We start from the raw sequence: 17,887 nt of genomic DNA, 5'->3' as shown, positions 1-17,887 counted from the left end.
AATTGTGTGAAATATCTAGAGTCTTATTCTGTAAAATATAGAATATTAGAAAATGGCTAAAAGTTATAGAATATAGATGCTTAGGAGAACCTGTCTTAGTGCACTGATAAGAATATTTATAATTATTCTTATTAGATATAAATAGGTAATTCTAGAATATTAGAATCTTTAAAAGCAGTTCAAGTATATAAAGCATTTTTTGGCAGTTTTATTAGATAGTAATATCTTTAGTATATGTAAAAATGCATTCACTATAGTTCCTAAGCTACTCTAACTTATGAATTAATAAATGTTTAATGTACATTTCATACCTTCTAGTGCATTATAGCAATAGATCTACTCAAAATACAAAGCCAAGGGTAAAACGAAAATAGTAATTTATAATTATGTTAATTATATATTACTATTTTATATTAATTTTAAGTTTTGGTTAATTTACACTGAGATTCAGTTAATTGTTTAACTTCCAATAAATATTTATAAAATTATACCACATACTAGAGGCCCGGTGCACGAAATTCATGCACTCAGGGAGTCCCTCAGCCTGGCCTGTGCCCTCTCACAGACGGTGAACCCTCAGGGGATGTCCAACTGCCTTAGTGCTGCTGCGGAGGTGGGAGGCTCCTGCCAGTACTGCTGCACTCGCCAGCCATGTTCTGGCTGAGTGTTGCTCCTCCCGTGGGAGCACACAGACCACCAGTGGGCAGCTCCTGCATTAAGCGTATGCCCCCTGGCGGTCAGTGAGCATCATAGTGACCAGTCATTCTGCCGTTCGGTCGGTTTGCATATTAGCCTTTTATTATATAGAACTAGAGGCCCAGTGCACAAAAATTTGTGCACTCGGGGGGCCCAGGGGGCAGTCCCTCAGCCCGGCCTGTGCCCTCTCTCAGTCTGGAACCCCTCGGGAGATAACGACCTGCTGGCTTAGGCCTGCTCCCAGGTGGCAGAGGGCAGGCCCAAACCCTAGGAGCAGCCCCTGGTCGGGCTCAGAGCAGGGCCGATTAGGGAGTTGGGGCGCCTTCCCCTGTCATGCACAGAGCAGGGAAGATTGGGAGGTTGCAATGCCACCCTCAGTCACGCTCAGGGTAAGGCTGATTGGGGGGTTGGGGCACCGCCCCGTCACCCTCAAGGCAGGGTCGATGGGGAGGTTGCGGCGCCACCCCCTGTCACGCACAGAGCAGGGCCCATCAAGGGGGTTGGGGATCCGTACCCTGTCATGCACAGAGCAGGGCCAATCGGGGTTGGGGCACTGCCCCCTGTCAAGCACAGAGCAGGGCCCATCAGGGGGGTTGGGGCTCTGTACCCTGTCACGCACAGAGCAGGGTCAATCAAGGGGTTGGGGAGCTCCCCCCTGTCATGCACAGAGCAGGGCCTATCAGGGGGTTGAGGAGCTCCCCCGTCACTCACAGAGTAGGGCCGATAGGGGAGTTGGGGCAACGCCCCCTGTCACACTCAGGGCAGGGCGGATCAGGGGGTTGGGGCGCCACCCTCTATCACCCACAGAGCAGGGCCAATCAGGATGTTGGGGCGCCGCCACTGTCACACTCAGGGCAGGGCCGATGGGGAGGTTATGGCTCTACCCCATCACACACAGAGCAGGGCCCGTGGGGTGGGGGGATGGGGGGGGGGCGCCGCACCCTGTCACACACAGAGCCACAGGGCAATCAGGGGGTTGAAGAGCTCCCCCCTATCAGGCACAGAGCAGGGCTGATCAGCGGGTTGGGGCGCCTTCCCCTGTCATGAACAGAGCAGGGCGGATAGGGAGGTTGTGGCCCCACCCCCTGTCACACACAGAGCCGCAGGGCGATCAGGGGGTTTGGGCGCTGCCCCCTGTCACGCTGATCCCGGTGCCGGGAGGCCTCTCGGCTCCGCTGATCCCAGTGCCGGGAGCCTCTTGGCTCCCCTGATCCCAGTGCTGGGAAGCATATTACCCTTTTACTATATAGTATAGAGGCCTGGTGCATGGGTGGGGCTGGCTGGTTTGACCTGAAGGGTGTCCTGGATCAGGGTGGGGGCCCCACTGGGGTGCCTGGCCAGCCTGGATGAGGGGATGATGGCTGTTTGCAGCTGGTCACACACCTTCAGGGTGGGGGTCCCCACTTGGGTGCCTGGCCAGTCTGGGTGAGGGGCTGAGGGCTGTTTTCAGGCTGGGACTAAAGCTCCCAACTGCTCCTTTTTTTTTTTTTTTTTTTTATTCTGGGCCAGCTTTAGCTCTGGCTCCTGCTCTGAGGCTTCTGCTGAAAGAAGGTGTCTGGTTTGTTTCGGTTCTATAATCGAAACACTGTATAACTCCAGTTCTGAGATAAGGCCTCGCTGAAAGCAGGTTTCTGGGGTTTTGTTTAGCTTCTATATTTGTTACAATGTTTCTTAAACTGCAGGCTCAGAGGCCGGCAAAGCAGGCAGGGAACGTTGGTTTCCTCCGTCACTGAAGCAAGCAAGCCTCATGTTAGTTTCAAGCTGCCTGCCTCCCGGCTGCCATCTGGCTGGCAGTTAATTTGCATATCTCGTTGATTAGCCAATGGGAAGGGTAGCGGTCATACACCAATTACTATGTTTCTCTTTTATTAGATAGGATAATGTGTTTTATCTAAACTTTTAAAAAATATTTTTATCTATATATATTAAAGCCTAAGCAACCATTACGACCGAACAACTGGAACAACCAGTCAACCAGTCACTATGATGCACACTGACCACCAGGGGGCAGATGCTCATCACAGTGGGAGCACAGCCAACCTCCCACAGCCCCTCCCCCCCATCGGCCAATCTCGCACAGCCCTTCCACTCAGCTGGCCAGCCCCACTGATAGGCCTTGATCGCTGACCAGGCCAAGGGACCCCACCCATGCATGAATTCGTGCAGCAGGCCTCTATTTTAATTATAATAAGAGTATAGATGATTTAGAAAGGTATGAAGAACAAAAACATCTATAATCCCTTAGAGATGAACTTAACTGGTATGACTGTTATACTATATTCTCTATCAAATTTTTTTTAAATTTTGTTTTATTGCTTAAAGTATTATAAAGAGTATTACATATGTCTCCTTTTTTTCCCCCCCTTGACATTCCCCTAGCCTCCCCTACCCCCCAGTGTCTTGTGTCCATTGGTTATGCTTATATGTATGCATACAAGTCCTTCGGTTGATCTCTTACCGCCCCCCCAACCCCCCCCCCCCCCGGCCTTCCCACTGTAGTTTGACAGTCTGTTCGATGCTGCTCTACCTCTGTATCTATTTTTGTTCATCAGTTTATAATGGTCTTTATTATCCATAAATGAGTGAGATCCTGTGGTATTTTTCATTCATTGACTGGCTTATTTCACTTAGCATAATGCTCTCCAGTTCTATCCATGCTGATGCAAATGGTAAGAATTTCTTCTTTTTTACAGCAGCATAGTATTCCATCGTGTAGATGTACCACAGTTTTCTAATTCATTCATCTGCTGATGGGCACTTAGGCTGTTTCCAGATCTTAGCTATGGTGAATTGTGCTGCTATGAACATAGGGGTGCATATATCCTTTCTGATTGGTGTTTCTGGTTTCTTGAGATATATTCCTAGAAGTGGGATCACTGGGTCAAATGGGAGTTCCATTTTTAACTTTTTGAGGAAACTCCATACTGTCTTCCATAGTGGCTGCACCAGTCTGCATTCCCACCAGCATTGCACAAGTGTTCCCTTTTCTCCACATCCTCTCCAGCACTTGTCGTTTATTGATTTGTTGATGATAGCCATTCTGACAGGTGTGAGATGATACCTCGTTGTTTTGATTTGCATCTCTCGGATGATTAGTGACTTTGAGCATGTTTTCATATGTCCCTTGGCCTTCTGAATGTCCTCTTTTGAAAAGTGTCTATTTAGGTCCTTTGCCCATTTTTTGACTGTTTATCTTCCTTTTGTTAAGTTGTATGAGTTCCCTATAAATGTTAGAGATTAAACCCTTATCGGTGATAACATTGGCAAATATGCTCTCCCATGCTTTCTTGTTGTTTTGTTGATGGTTTTTTTTTGCTGTGTCTATCAAATTTTTAATACATAGTAATGTGTTTTTAACAATTGAGGTCATATTATTTGTGCAGTTATATCCTTAATATATCATGAATATTTTCTTATATTCTATTTCTTTTTAAATACTATGATATTTATTTCTGTATAATATGCCTATTGATATACTATACATTATTTCACTATTACTTTGGTGAATATTTAAATTCCTTAGATTTTTGCTTTTAAAAAAAATGTCATTTTAAAAATTGATACAGAAAAAATTGATATGTTTTGGGATTTAACTTCACATCACAGTTGTATTGTTTTTACATATTCATAAGACTTAATCTCTTATCTAATCATGTGGTCAGATATATTCTTTCTGAGAAAGTGAGTATAGAGATAAAAGAGGACACCATAATTATTTTTAATACTATTCATTGCAAAAAATTTCAAAAATAAAAACTGATTATATTATATATATCATATATAAAATATTAAAGTAATTAATTAGAAACATATGTCTTTTTTAAAGATTGGATTAAATCTTTTAAACAGTATATACCTAAAATATATGCATATTAAGCAATTAGAAACAAGTATGAGGCTATTACAACAAGCTTGTTATGGGCAAGCCAGGGGTCCTCAAACTTTTTAAACAGGAGGCCAGTTCGCTGTCCCTCAGACCGTTGGAGGGTCAGACTATAGTTTAAAAAAAAACTATGAACAAATTCCTATGCACACAGCGGCGGCAAAAACACCCGGCGGGCCGGATAAATGCTTTCAGCGTGCCGCATGTGGCCCGCGGGCCATAGTTTGAGGACCCCTAGGCAAGACGTTCAATAAATTCATTTGTCCAAACATGGTGTTAGAACCTAGAAGTCTCATTAAAAAGCCTAACAGTGGTGAAGGAAATTCTTGTCATAAAATCATGCATTTCTAATGGAGCTAGGAAGTAACTGGCATATAACTGAAACAGCACTGAACTTGGAATCCCAAGACCTGGCTTCAATTCTTGGCTCAGCCATATAATAGTAACTAGGGGCCCAGTGCACGAAATTCGTGCACTGGGTGTGTGTGTGGGGGGGGGGGGAGTGTCCCTCAGCCCAGCCTGCCCCCTCTCACATACTGGGAGCCCTCAGGCGTTGACCCCCATCACCCTCCAATCGCAGGACCGGCCCCTTGCCCAGGCCTGATGCCTCTGACAGAGGCGTCAGGCCTGGGCAGGGGACCCTCATTTCCCCCCATCAGTGGTTCTGCCCCCAGCCCAGGCCTGATGCCTCGGCCAGAGGCGTAGACCCCCATCACCCTCCAATCGCCTGATCGGCCCCTTGCCCAGGCCTGACGCCTCCGCCAGAGGTGTCAGGCTTGGACAGGGGACCCCCATCTCCCCCTGATCACTGGCTCTGGCCCCCGCCCAGGTCTGAGGCCTCTGGCCCAGGAATCATGCCTGGGCAGGGGACCCCCATCTCCCCCTGATCACTGGCTCTGGCCCCCGCCCAGGCCTGAGGCCTCTGGCCCAGGAATCATGCCTGGGCAGGGGACCCCCATCTCCCTCTGATCGCTTGCTCCACCCCCCGCCCAAGCCTGATGCCTCTGACCCAGGCTTCAGGCCTGGGCAAGGGGACTATCATATCCGCCCAATCCCCAGCTCCGCCCCCCACCCAGGCCTGATGCCTCGGCCAGAGGAGTTGACCCTCATCACCCTCCGATCACCAATCACCGGATCAGCCCCTTGACCAGGCCTGAGGCCTCTGGCAGAGGTGTCAGGCCTGGGCAGGGGACCCCCAGCTCCCCATGGTTGCAGGCTCCGCCCCTGCCCAGGCCTAACGCCTCTGGCTGAGGCATCCGGTTCGGGCAGCGGGGACCCGCAGCTGCAGCGGCCCCACGATCGTGGGCTTCGTTTTAGGCCCAGGCAAGGGACCCCTAGCTCCCGGGACTGCCAGCTTCGACCATGCCCAGCTCCCATCGCTGGCTCCACCCCTACTTCCTGCTATCACTGGCCAGGGCGGAAAAGGCACCTGATTCTCTGATCATGGCTGGGGGGCAGGGCAAAGGCGGCCCCAGGGCTGCCTTTGCCCTGCCCCCCAGCTCTTAGCTCCCCCCTGGGTTTCTGATCACTGTCAGTGGCAGGGGGCTTCTTCCTGCTTTCCCTTTCGCCTCCCTGCATTGTGCCTACATATGCAAATTAACCGCCATCTTGTTGGCAGTTAACTGCCAATCTTAGTTGGCAGTTAATTTGCATATAGCCCTGATTAGCCAATGAAAAGGGTATCGTCGTACGCCAATTACCATTTTTCTCTTTTATTAGATAGGATGGGATCTTATACAGTGACTTCATCTTACAGTCTGTTCTGAAAATAGGGAGTATAATATCTCAAAGGGATAGTAAAGAAAAACAAAATGCTTATCCTATCTAATAAAAGAGAAAAATGGTAATTGGCGTACGACGATACCCTTTTCATTGGCTAATCAGGGCTATATGCAAATTAACTGCCAACTAAGATTGGCAGTTAACTGCCAACAAGATGGCGGTTAATTTGCATATGTAGGCACAATGCAGGGAGGCGAAAGGGAAAGCAGGAAGAAGCCCCCTGCCACTGACAGTGATCAGAAACCCAGGGGGGAGCTAAGAGCTGGGGGGCAGGGCAAAGGCGGCCCCGGGGCCGCCTTTGCCCTGCCCCCCAGCCATGATCAGAGAATCAGGTGCCTTTTCCGCCCTGGCCAGTGATAGCAGGAAGTAGGGGTGGAGCCAGCGATGGGAGCTGGGCATGGTCGAAGCTGGCAGTCCCGGGAGCTAGGGGTCCCTTGCCTGGGCCTAAAGTGAAGCCCACGATCGCGGGGCCGCTGCAGCTGCGGGTCCCCGCTGCCCAGGCCAAATGCCTCAGCCAGAGGTGTTAGGCCTGGGCAGGGGCGGAGCCTGCAACCGCAGGGAGCTGGGGGTCCCCTGCCCAGGCCTGACACCTCTGCCGGAGCCTCAGGCCTGGTCAAGGGGCCGATCCGGTGATCGGCGATCGGAGGGTGATGAGGGTCAACTCCTCTGGCCGATGCATCAGGCCTGGGCGGGGGGCTGAGCCGGGGATTGGGGGGATATGGTGGTCCCCTTGCCCAGGCCTGAAGCCTGGGTCAGAGGCATCAGGCTTGGGCGGGGGGTGGAGCAAGCGATCAGAGGGAGATGGGGGTCCCCTGTCCAAGTCTGACACCTCTGGTGGAGGCGTCAGGCCTGGGCAAGGGGCCGATCCTGCGATTGGAGGGTGATGGGGGTCAACGCTTGAGGGCTCCCAGTATGTGAGAGGGCGCAGGCTGGGCTGAGGGACACTCCCCCCCACACACACACCCAGTGCACGAATTTCGTGCACCGGGCCCCTAGTGGTTTTATAATAATACTAGAGCCCCGATGCACAAAATTCATGCAAGAGTAGGCCTTCCTTCCCCCGACTGCCGGCACCGGCTTCCCTCTGGCACCTGGGAACCAGGTTCCTTCTTCCAGCCTCCGGCAGGCACCTGGGTCCCGGGCTGGCTTCCCCTGGGCCACCCGCAGACACCTGAGACCCGGGCTGGCCTCCCCCGGGCCGCCCGCAGGCACCCGGGACCCGCCTGGCTTCTCTCCAGCCCCGGCTTCATCAAAAAGGACGTCCAGGATGACGTCCGGAAGACATCCAGTCTAATTAGCATATTACCCTTTTATTATTTTAGATCTTCACAGTGCGTCCCTTTCACAACAGTATATTAGAGAAATTTCTTTCATACCTAATGACCAGGGGAAACGTAGTTTAACTTTAACTGCTAACCATTCACTCATTCATTTATTTAATATTGTTACCTGCTATATGCCAAACTTGAGCTTATGAGCATTTCAAATTTCTAACTTATAAGTTATACTTATAACTAGTATTTTTTTTGTTTTGGTAAGTGAGACACATAGAGCCAATTTTATATCCCACCATTAGTAATTATCTGAACCTTAAAACATGTATTGTAGTGTATTACTTTTCTTTCTGGTTTTATATTTATTTTCTCTTCACCTTGATTTAAAAAACAAAAACAAAAACATGTATTATATAAGCTACCTCAAGTCCCATTAAAATGTAAGGCAAAATAAAGTTTTTAATAGAGAATAAATACAAAATTGCTTTGCAAGCTATATAAGGTGGGAGTATTATCCTATATAATAAAACCCTAATATGCAAATGGACTGAACGGTGGAACGACCAGTCGCTATGATGCGCACTGACCACCACGCTCAACGCAGGAGCTGCCCCCTGGTGGTCAGTGCGCTCCCACCAGGGTAGCGCCACTCAGCCAGAAGCCAGGCTCATGGCTGGCAAGTGCGGTGGCGGGAGCCTCTCCCGCCTCTGCGACAGCTCTAAGGAACAGGGAGCCGAGTGGTAAGGAGCAGTGAGCAGGCGGGTGGTAAGGAGCGAGTGGTCCCAGACTGCGCAAGGGATCCCGGACTGTAAGAGGGAGCAGACTGGGCTGAGAGACCCCCCTCCCAGTGCACGAATTTCACGTGTTCTAGTCTCTAATAAAGTTATAATGCTATATTCATTCATTCAAATATTTCAACACTGTATACCAGGTGGACCAGGAATCAACACTAATAAAAGAGAAAAATGGTAATTGGCGTACGACGATACCCTTTTCATTGGCTAATCAGGGCTATATGCAAATTAACTGCCAAGATTGGCAGTTAACTGCCAACTAAGATTGGCAGTTAACTGTCAACAAGATGGCGGTTAATTTGCATATGTAGGCACAATGCAGGGAGGCGAAAGGGAAAGCAGGAAGAAGCCCCCTGCCACTGACAGTGATCAGAAACCCAGGGGGGAGCTAAGAGCTGGGGGTCAGGGCAAAGGCGGCCCCGGGGCCGCCTTTGCCCTGCCCCCCAGCCATGATCAGAGAATCAGGTGCCTTTTCCGCCCTGGCCAGTGATAGCAGGAAGTAGGGGTGGAGCCAGCGATGGGAGCTGGGCATGGTTGAAGCTGGCAGTCCCAGGAGCTAGGGGTCCCTTGCCTGGGCCTAAAGCGAAGACCACGATCGCGGGGCCGCTGCAGCTGTGGGTCCCCGCTGCCCGGGCCGGACGCCTCAGCCAGAGGCATCCTGCAGGGGCAGGGGCGGAGCCCGCGCAATCGCGGCGCCCCCCCCCACCCCCCCGCTGCCACTGCAGGTCCCCGCTGCCTGGGCCGGACGCCTAGGCCAGAGGCATCAGGCCTGTGCAAGGGGCCAATCCTGCGATTGGAGGGTGATGGGGGTCAACACCTGAGGGCTCCCAGTATGTGAGAGGGGGCAGGCTGGGCTGAGGGACACTGCCCCCCCCCCCCACACACACACACCCAGTGCACGAATTTCGTGCACCGGGCCCCTAGTAAAATAATAAAACTTGGCTCTTACTCAAAAGAACGTAATCTGGTACACCCTTAGATCCTTACCCAGAATATATTAACTTATACATAGAACTAGTGGCCCAGTGCACAAAATTCGTGCACATTAAAAGGGGGTTAATTAGAGGAAATATTTTAATATTGCTATTTGCCCTTTCTCTATAATAGAAGTATCAGAGATGAAAGAAAATTAGTAAAATGTATATGAAAGTCTTCCTTCTGTCAGTGTCTGGGGCGCACCACGGGACCCAGAGTCAAGTCCCCGCCCATCCATGTGCACCTCAAAATCACGCGAGACCAGACCCAGCGGCCCCCCCCCATTGGGCTAGATCCAGATCTGGCCGGTCCCACCCTTGTCAAGCCCCACCATGCAGGGGACATAGCCTCAGGTTCCCTGGCCCAGGGCGGGGGCACAGCCTGAGGTCCCCCGTCAAGCCCCGCCGGATGGGGTGCGCTCCTTGAGTTCTCCCGTCAAGCCCTGCCAGGTGGGGGGCGCAGCCTCAGGTCCCCCGTCAAGCCCCTCTGGGTAGGGGGGCATGGCCTGAGGTCCCCTGGCCCAGGGCAAGGGGAGCAGCCTGAGGTCACCTGGCCCAGCACTGGGATGGGGGGCACACCTTGAGGTCCCCTGTCAAACCCTGCCGGGCGGGGGGTGCAGCCTGTGAGGTCCCCTGTCTAGCCCTGCCAGGTGGGAGGCATCACCTGAGGTCCCTCGTCCAGCCCTGTCAGGTGGGGGGGGCGTAGCCTGAGGTCCCCCAGCCTGGCGCCAGGGTTGGGGGCACAGCATGAGGTCCCCTGTCAAGCCCCACAGGGGCAGGGGGGCGGCGCAGCCTCAGGTCCCTGCTGATTGCTCGTTAAGGCTCGTAAGGGAAACTCGACCTCCGCTGTGGGTGCAGCCATCTTGTGTTACAGAAACACACCCCCCGCCCCGCCTCCTCTGTGGGCGCTGCTATCTTTGTGGTGGAGTGATGGTCAATTTGCATATTCCTTCTTTATTGTATAGGATTATGTAAAATAGTAAATTCATAAGTAAATATGGTTAAAAGAATGTTACTAATTTGCTTCGCTTTCTAGTTTGCATGGCAACATTTAGAGTTGTAAGTCAAACTAGTTAGAATAACAAATGCTAAATATATGTATTTTATTAAGCACTTAATAGGTACAAGGGATACCAAGTGGAGTAAGTACCATTCCTACCCTCAAGAAGTTCTAATACGGCTAAGGAAGAAACACATGAGTGACTATAATACTCTAGATAATACCATATAGTGTGATAAAGGAGAGAACAAGTTGCAATGGAAACAAAAAGAAGGCTTCTGCTGAAAGTGAATTATAAAATTAATTTTAATTACTAGGAATGAGTCAAGTAACATCTCTGAATAAACAGCCATTTTGTATAGAAACATACCCATACACTTCATAAGCTCTAATAACTTTGCCTTATTATTAAGCAAAGAAATGTCTAATAGCATATTTCAGGGAAACGAAATTCTCAGAGGTGGTTAAAATAACATTTTGGTACTTTGAAGCATTATCTTTTCCGGACATTTCATTTGTCATTCTTTTTGGTGGTGGTGGTGGTGGTGGTGGTGGTGGTGTTAGGTTGCTGAAAACATCTTTGAATCTCTAGGTAGGAGAGTAATCGACTTAACCCATGTGACACCTGAATCCCCTCTATAGCACCCTGTCAAAAGGTCATCTAGTTTATGTTTTCATGCCTGGGAATCACAACATCCTGAACCAACTCTATCTGGGAGCCTCTCTAACCATTAGAAAGCTCTTTTAGATTCTAATGTCCTGAAGGAAAGGACTGTACCATTTCTATTTATGATCTCACCACCTCACACCATAATGGGTGTTCAATAAAAGTTGAATGATTCCACTGCAGTTTTCTCTTAACAATTAAAATTCTCTCCCTTGGCTATATAGTGTTTTGGATATTTGAACATAGCTATCATGTTTTCTAAGCTATTTATATCAAAAAAATTTTCATCTATTCATAAAACATGAGTCCCATCACCTTCTTACTAATCACTGACTCTATTACTTTATATGCTGGAGCTAAATACAGTGTTCTAGCATGGTCTGATGAGTGCAGAGTAGGGTGGTTCCATCACTCTTACCTCAGATACTTTATAAATATAGCTTATAGCATTAGCACTGTTGATTTATTTAAAGTTTACTTCACTTAAATTACTGAATCAGTTTCCCATCTGGTGTTAACTTTTGGTATATTCATTAAGTACCCTATTAACTCTAGTTTCAGCACTGACTTCTCCCCTGAGTTTCTCCCTTCTATATGCACTTGTCTATTAGACATTTGTTCTTGGCTAGACTTATATACCTTCAATGAAATGGATCCAAATTATTTTCTTCCCATTCTTTAGAACTGCTTCTCCTCTAGATTATCTATTGGAAGCTGCCTAAAATAAAATATTGAGACTCATCTGAACATCTTTAGCTCCTCAGCATCCTATTTAGTTGTCATGTCTGTGAATTTCACACACAGTTTTCAATTCCATCTGCTCTTCCATGCCTTGCTTTTTTCTTACCTGTACTATTTCTTCCTTGCCTGTACTATTTCAAAGCCTCCTAATTTGTGTCCCTATGTTCAGTCTTGTGTAGGTACTTTCCAGACTCATTTCCTAACATTCCCTTATATACACAGAGTTTACATGTTATAGAACTCTGGTACTTTTGTATTTCACACACTGGGTAACCCTCCTTCTTATCTTGGTATTATTGCATGTGTTTTCACTCTGCCTGAAATGTACATTTCTCCTTTTCCCTACCCACAAAGAATTCCTTTTCCTTCATGAGACTTAATTTAAGTATCACCTCTGGGAAGCTTTTCCTGACGTGCTAAAGCTAAGCTAGTTTCTCAAGCCTGTTGTGTATGACTTTAATAGATACATGATTCCAATATAGCATTCGTCTCTACCTGTTATATTGTAAAAATCTTGAAGACAGGATGTCTTTTGTATCTGCCTTTTTTCCATCTAGTTTATAACCTGTACATAGTAGATAATACTTACTACATGTTTGAATGAGAGAGTACATGTGGAATGGAATTTAACTTGGTTGAAGAAATCTAATATTTTAATTTTTAGTATGGTTTACTGGTAGCTTACATCAAGTTTAAATTATATTAAATAATTTTACATTTGAGCAGTTCATTTGATTCTCCAAGAACATTTTATTTTTGCATATTTTTAAATATTTAAAATACTGGCTTAAAAAATACATTGCTGATTCTGTGTTCATAATTTAATAATTAGCATTTAGTTTTTTTCTCTTGTTTCCATATATTTCAGGCCTACTGTGTAACAGAACCTGGAGCAGGCTCTGATGTAGCCGGTATAAAGACCAAAGCAGAAAAGAAAGGAGATGAGTATATTATTAACGGTCAGAAGATGTGGATAACCAATGGAGGAAAAGCTAATTGGTATGCTATTTAAAACATCTCTGTATATTGCTTCTTAATTACTTTATATTCAGATTCTTCCCTCTATTCTTTCTTTTATTATGAAACCACCATGATTAAGTTTTATTCAAAGAACTTAAGGAAGGTCCATAAAAGATTATAAGTAGTTCAGTGACTTTCAAAAACTATTCTTAAGCTCTAAACTATGTCTTCAAATTGACTCTTAGAAGTTTAATTAGAAAAATAAAATAAAACAAAAACACCTGCTCTGATTGAGTCTGATTAGGAAAGCTAGAACTCCATCTATTTGCCTTACTATCTCCTCTCTCCATACCCTACACCAGCACCTCCTTGGAACTGCCCCTCAAACACTAAGGAAGAAAGAAAACCATTAACAGCACATTTCTTTGATTGCAAGCAATAAGCATTGGCAATCTGAAAACTCAGGTTATCTTTTAGAAAAGACAGAATTTTACTTTTAATAAAATCTAAAAGGTCTAAACGTATAGGTTCAAAAATAATGACATGAAGTTCAACAAAGATCATAAAATCACTTGTATAAATCTAAAATGTTGAAGGAAAACATATTTGATAGTATTATTTGTGGGGGGGGGGGCGGAGAGAAAAATTTAATGACTATAGCTTTGGCCTGTGTGGCTTAGTTGGTTGAGCGTCATCCTGTGCACTGAAAGGTCACTGGTTCAATTCTAGGTCAGGGCACATGCCCAGGTTGCGGGCTTGATCCCTGGTCAGGGTGCATGTGGGAAGTAGCCAGTCAATGTATCTCTGATCAATGTTTCCCTCTCACATCAATGTTTCTCTCTCTCCCTCTCTCTTCCTCTCTCTCTCTGTCTCTAAAATTAATAAAAACATTTTTTAAAATAACTGTAGGTTCAGTAGGAATCAGCACTGTGGTGTAGCTGCCTTTAAGAAGCTAATATAATTTCTTGCTAATGTAATAGAAGAATAGCATCAACACGATAGTAACGATTCTGGGCAAAACATATTAAGACATGCATTGGCAAATGGAATAAATTCAGAATCAAGCATAAGTCCTGCATTAGGAGGAGCCTACAAAACATGTCTTATGAAGAGTAAAGGAATTAGGTTTGGTTATTTTGGAAGACTTCTGAAAATTTTTAAACAATGTCATATGGAAAGAAGAGCAGTCTTGCACATTTCCTTCAGAAACCAGTTTAGAATTAATGGGTGAAAGTTAGAAAAATGTAGAATTCAGCTCAACACAAGGATAAGCTTTCCAACAACAATGCTGTCAAGTGTGTGTTAAGTTGTTACAGAAAATAATGTATTTACCTATCACTGCAAGTGTATAAGTAGAGACTTCTAGAATGAGGACTTTCTGGTGATTGGAATGATGAACTAAGAGGCTATCTTTCCTCGTTTGTAAAAAAATATGATTCAATATATCTGTGTGCTCCAGCAAGTAAAGCGTTATTCTTGGGAATGAGCTTACCAGGAAACCATTTGTTTTACTTTAAGCATCTCTATCCCTTTAAGGAGGTGTCTAATAGTACAGATATCATTATCTTTAAGTAAGTCGTCATAATACCAACAAGTGATTAAAAAGTAGAGAAACTTAAAATTATAACAAGTTGAGTGAAATCTAACCATGCAATTAGAAGTATTCATAATTTTAAGAACTCATTAAGTACAGCTCCTTTTTTAATTTATAGATTGGTTTGAGAGAGAGTGAGAGAGAGAGAGAGAGAGAGAGAGATCATTTATTGTTCCATTTATTTGTGCATCCATTGGTTGATTCTTTTTTTATAATTTTTTAAATTAATTTTAGAGGAGGGGGGATGTGAGAGGGAGAGAGAGAGAGAGAGAGAGAGGAAAAAAAACATTGATGTGAGAGAGAAACATTAATCAGTTGCCTCCCACATGTGCCCTGTGTGGGGATCAAACCCACAACCTGGGTATGTACCCTGACCGGAAATCAAACCTGCCACCTTTTGGTTTATGGGATGAATCTCCAACCAACTAAGCCACACCTGCCAGGACAAGTACAACTCTTCATGTAATAAGACAAATTAGGTAATATATAAAGCTAAAACCTATTTTTTTATTTATCACTATTACTAAAACTATAGAGAGTGATAGTTTCTTAGTTTTAAAAGTAGAAAATAAATTAGTTGAAGGAATTTTTAGAAAATTCTCTCATACAAGGGGATTTAGAACATGGGTTACATGGATATTTGGATGTTTTGCATTTCTCCTGTGTTTCATTTTAACATCTTTTTGGGATAAAGGAAAACCCCAGCAAATATTCATAATAATTCAGCTTTAAAAAAAAAAAACTTGACTGCTGCATAAAGAGGACAATAGTCAGAACATTGAGGTCTCTATCTCATATTATTTCTTTTCATTGGCAGTCCTATTTGCCCTCCTTTGCCAGATAGCTAGTCCCTTAAAGAACTGAACCAGTTTGGGGGGAAAAAAAGAAAGAAAAAGTGCCAGTTCCAACATGCGCATACTTTCTTTTTACATTATCTTGATATAAGGAGTTTTTACTTTGAAGTCACACTACTAAAAGAAGTTAAACATATTAATTGAGAAGTTGACTTGACTTGAAATACTACCTTTGCCATGCCATAAGTATGACTTGGACAAGCTTTTAAACCTCTGATTCTTCATTTCGCCATCTGGACAAGGGGGATAATAGTATTGGGATTGTTGGGAAGATTAACTGAGATAGCAGTCACCATGAATTATCTGCTAATATTCTCTTTATTATCATGTATGTATATATTATATTAGGTATTTTTTATTGGCTCGTTCTGATCCGGATCCTAAGGCTTCTGCTAGTAAAGCCTTTACTGGATTTATTGTGGAAGCAGACACCCCAGGAATACAGATTGGAAGAAAGGTAAAATGTATATTTATCAGTGGTTAAAGCCTCAAAATTATTTTAACCGTAAATTTCAAAATTACCACTTCAGTTTCCTTTATGAAAACATTTTATTTTTATTAAGTTGGAATAAAAATAAATCTGTGCTTTGATGTTATCAGGTGAAATAGCCTATAAATTGCTAGAGATTTTTTAAGGTGAGAATAATTCTTTGAAGGAGTAGTATTTCATGGTGCCAGTCTGCAGAGAATGCTAATAACAGTTGTGAGGGATAATGTTATTTATAGGACCTATCCAATAATGGAGTTTTAGATATTTCAAAAGTCTTTCCCGCCCTAACCGGTCTGGCTCAGTGGATAGAGCGTCGGCCTGCGGACTGAAGGGTCCCGGGTTCGATTCCGGTCAAGGGCATGTGCCTTGGTTGTGGGCACATCCCCTGTGGGGGGTGTGCAGGAGGCAGCTGATGGATGTTTCACTCTCATTGATGTTTCTAACTCTCTGTCCCTCTCCCTTCCTCTCTGTAAAAAAATCAATAAAAATATATTTAAAAAAAAAAAGTCTTTCCCACTCTTTTTCTTACACACAGAAAACTTTCAGGTAGGGTAAGTGGCATTATGCCCATTTTATGGATTAAAACAATGTGACATAAATTGACTACCCAATGCCATACAATGCTAACATAAAACTCTGTATGTGATATCACTTATATGTGGAATCTAATGAACAAAAAAGACCCAGAGACATTGAAACATGTCTTATTTCAGAGGGAAGGGGTAGGGCAGGAAGAGGTTAACCAATGAACTTACATGCATATATGCATAACCCATGAACACAAACAATAGTGCAGGAAAGGTCTGGAGAGGGGAAGCGAGCAGGGTGAAGGGGGTCGAGAAGGAGGGGGAAAGGGGACATCTGTAATACTTTCAACAATAAAGATAAATTTTTTAAAAATCTGTGCCTTGAGAAAAGGGTGGAAATAGCAAAGAGCCTTAAATGTGGGAAGGCAAGAAGAAATGTACTTAGATAAGAAAAGGTGCCCTGGCTGGTGTAGCTCAGTTAGTTTGAGCGTCATCCTGTACACCAAAAGGTGGCGGGTTTGATTCCTGGTCAGAGCACATACCTAAGTTGCATGTTCAGTCCCCGTTGTGGGGCTGTGGCACATACTGGAAGCTACTAACCACTGTTTTTCTCTCTCTCCCTCTTTCCTTCTCTTCCTCTCTCCCTAAAAAGCAATAAAAGCATATCCTCATGTGAGGCTTTAAAAAAAAAGACATATGTCCCTGCTCTTGGGGAGCTTTCTTTCTAGTGAGAGAGACATGATTATATTGTATATAACTCAACCTCCTTAAATATTTTTTTGAAATATTGGGCATTTTATAGATTTGTGAAATTTGATGATTTTCAAAATGTTTTGTGTTTTAGAAGTTATATAGCTTGAGATGAGTCCAGGAAGCTTTTTGTTTTAAATATTCTGGTATTTGGGTTGATTCTTGGAAACAGGATAGAGTAAGTACTTTTCATAAACAGTTTTCTCATTACCTGAGTGAAAGTCTGAGGTACTAGAGTTTATTGACTTAAAAAGACAAAATAAAGAGATGTTGGTTTATTTTTCTGTCAGACTATATATTGTTGTTACCATTTCTTCAAGCCTTGAAGCAGACTACTAATATTAAAGCAAGCAAATTAAAGAATTTGTTTACAGCTCTATGTTCCCATAGCTCATACTTATCATTAAAAACAAGATTTTTTTTCCCCGTAAGGAGAAGGGTTATGATGTCTGCAATTTCTCAAATAATTGAAATAGTGCTGATAGCTATACATACACCCAACACAGAAGTAAAGCAAATATGACAAAATGTTGACAACTGATGAATCTAGGTAAAGGGTATATAAGTATTCATTATACTACTCCAGCTCTTCTGTTGATGTGAATATTTTCAAGATAAAAAATTGAGGAAATGTAGCTACTTTGGCAGTTTCTTATAAAGTTAAATATGCACTTACTGTATGCCCAGCACTCCTAGTTATTTATCTAAGAGAAATGAAAACATGAATGCTCATAGCAGCTTAATTTATAATTGATAAAAAGTGTGGAGAGAGTGGGGTGTCCATCAACTAGTGAATGGATAATGGATATGTGGTACATCCATACAGTGGAATATTATTCAGCAGTAAAAGAAATGAATTACTGACCAGCAGCAACATGAATGAACCTCAAAAGCACTATAA

The 17,887-nt window shown here is 44.6% G+C and overlaps 1 protein-coding gene across 1 annotated transcript in view; it reads left to right on the top strand.

Moving 5' to 3' along the window:
* Positions 1-17,887, top strand: part of ACADM (acyl-CoA dehydrogenase medium chain) — a 39,331-nt gene that overhangs the window by 10,592 nt on the left and 10,852 nt on the right. Inside the window, exons 7-8 of the mRNA XM_059689160.1 lie at positions 12,680-12,810; positions 15,568-15,676. Of these exons, the coding sequence (XP_059545143.1) occupies positions 12,680-12,810; positions 15,568-15,676 (240 nt within the window). The remainder of the gene's footprint in view (positions 1-12,679; positions 12,811-15,567; positions 15,677-17,887) is intronic.

This window comes from Myotis daubentonii, chromosome 3, assembly GCF_963259705.1.
Source record: "Myotis daubentonii chromosome 3, mMyoDau2.1, whole genome shotgun sequence".
In the NCBI taxonomy this organism is placed as follows: Eukaryota; Metazoa; Chordata; class Mammalia; order Chiroptera; family Vespertilionidae; genus Myotis; species Myotis daubentonii.
Note: the sequence above shows the minus strand (reverse complement) of the source record. Positions and strands in the feature narration are given on the sequence as shown.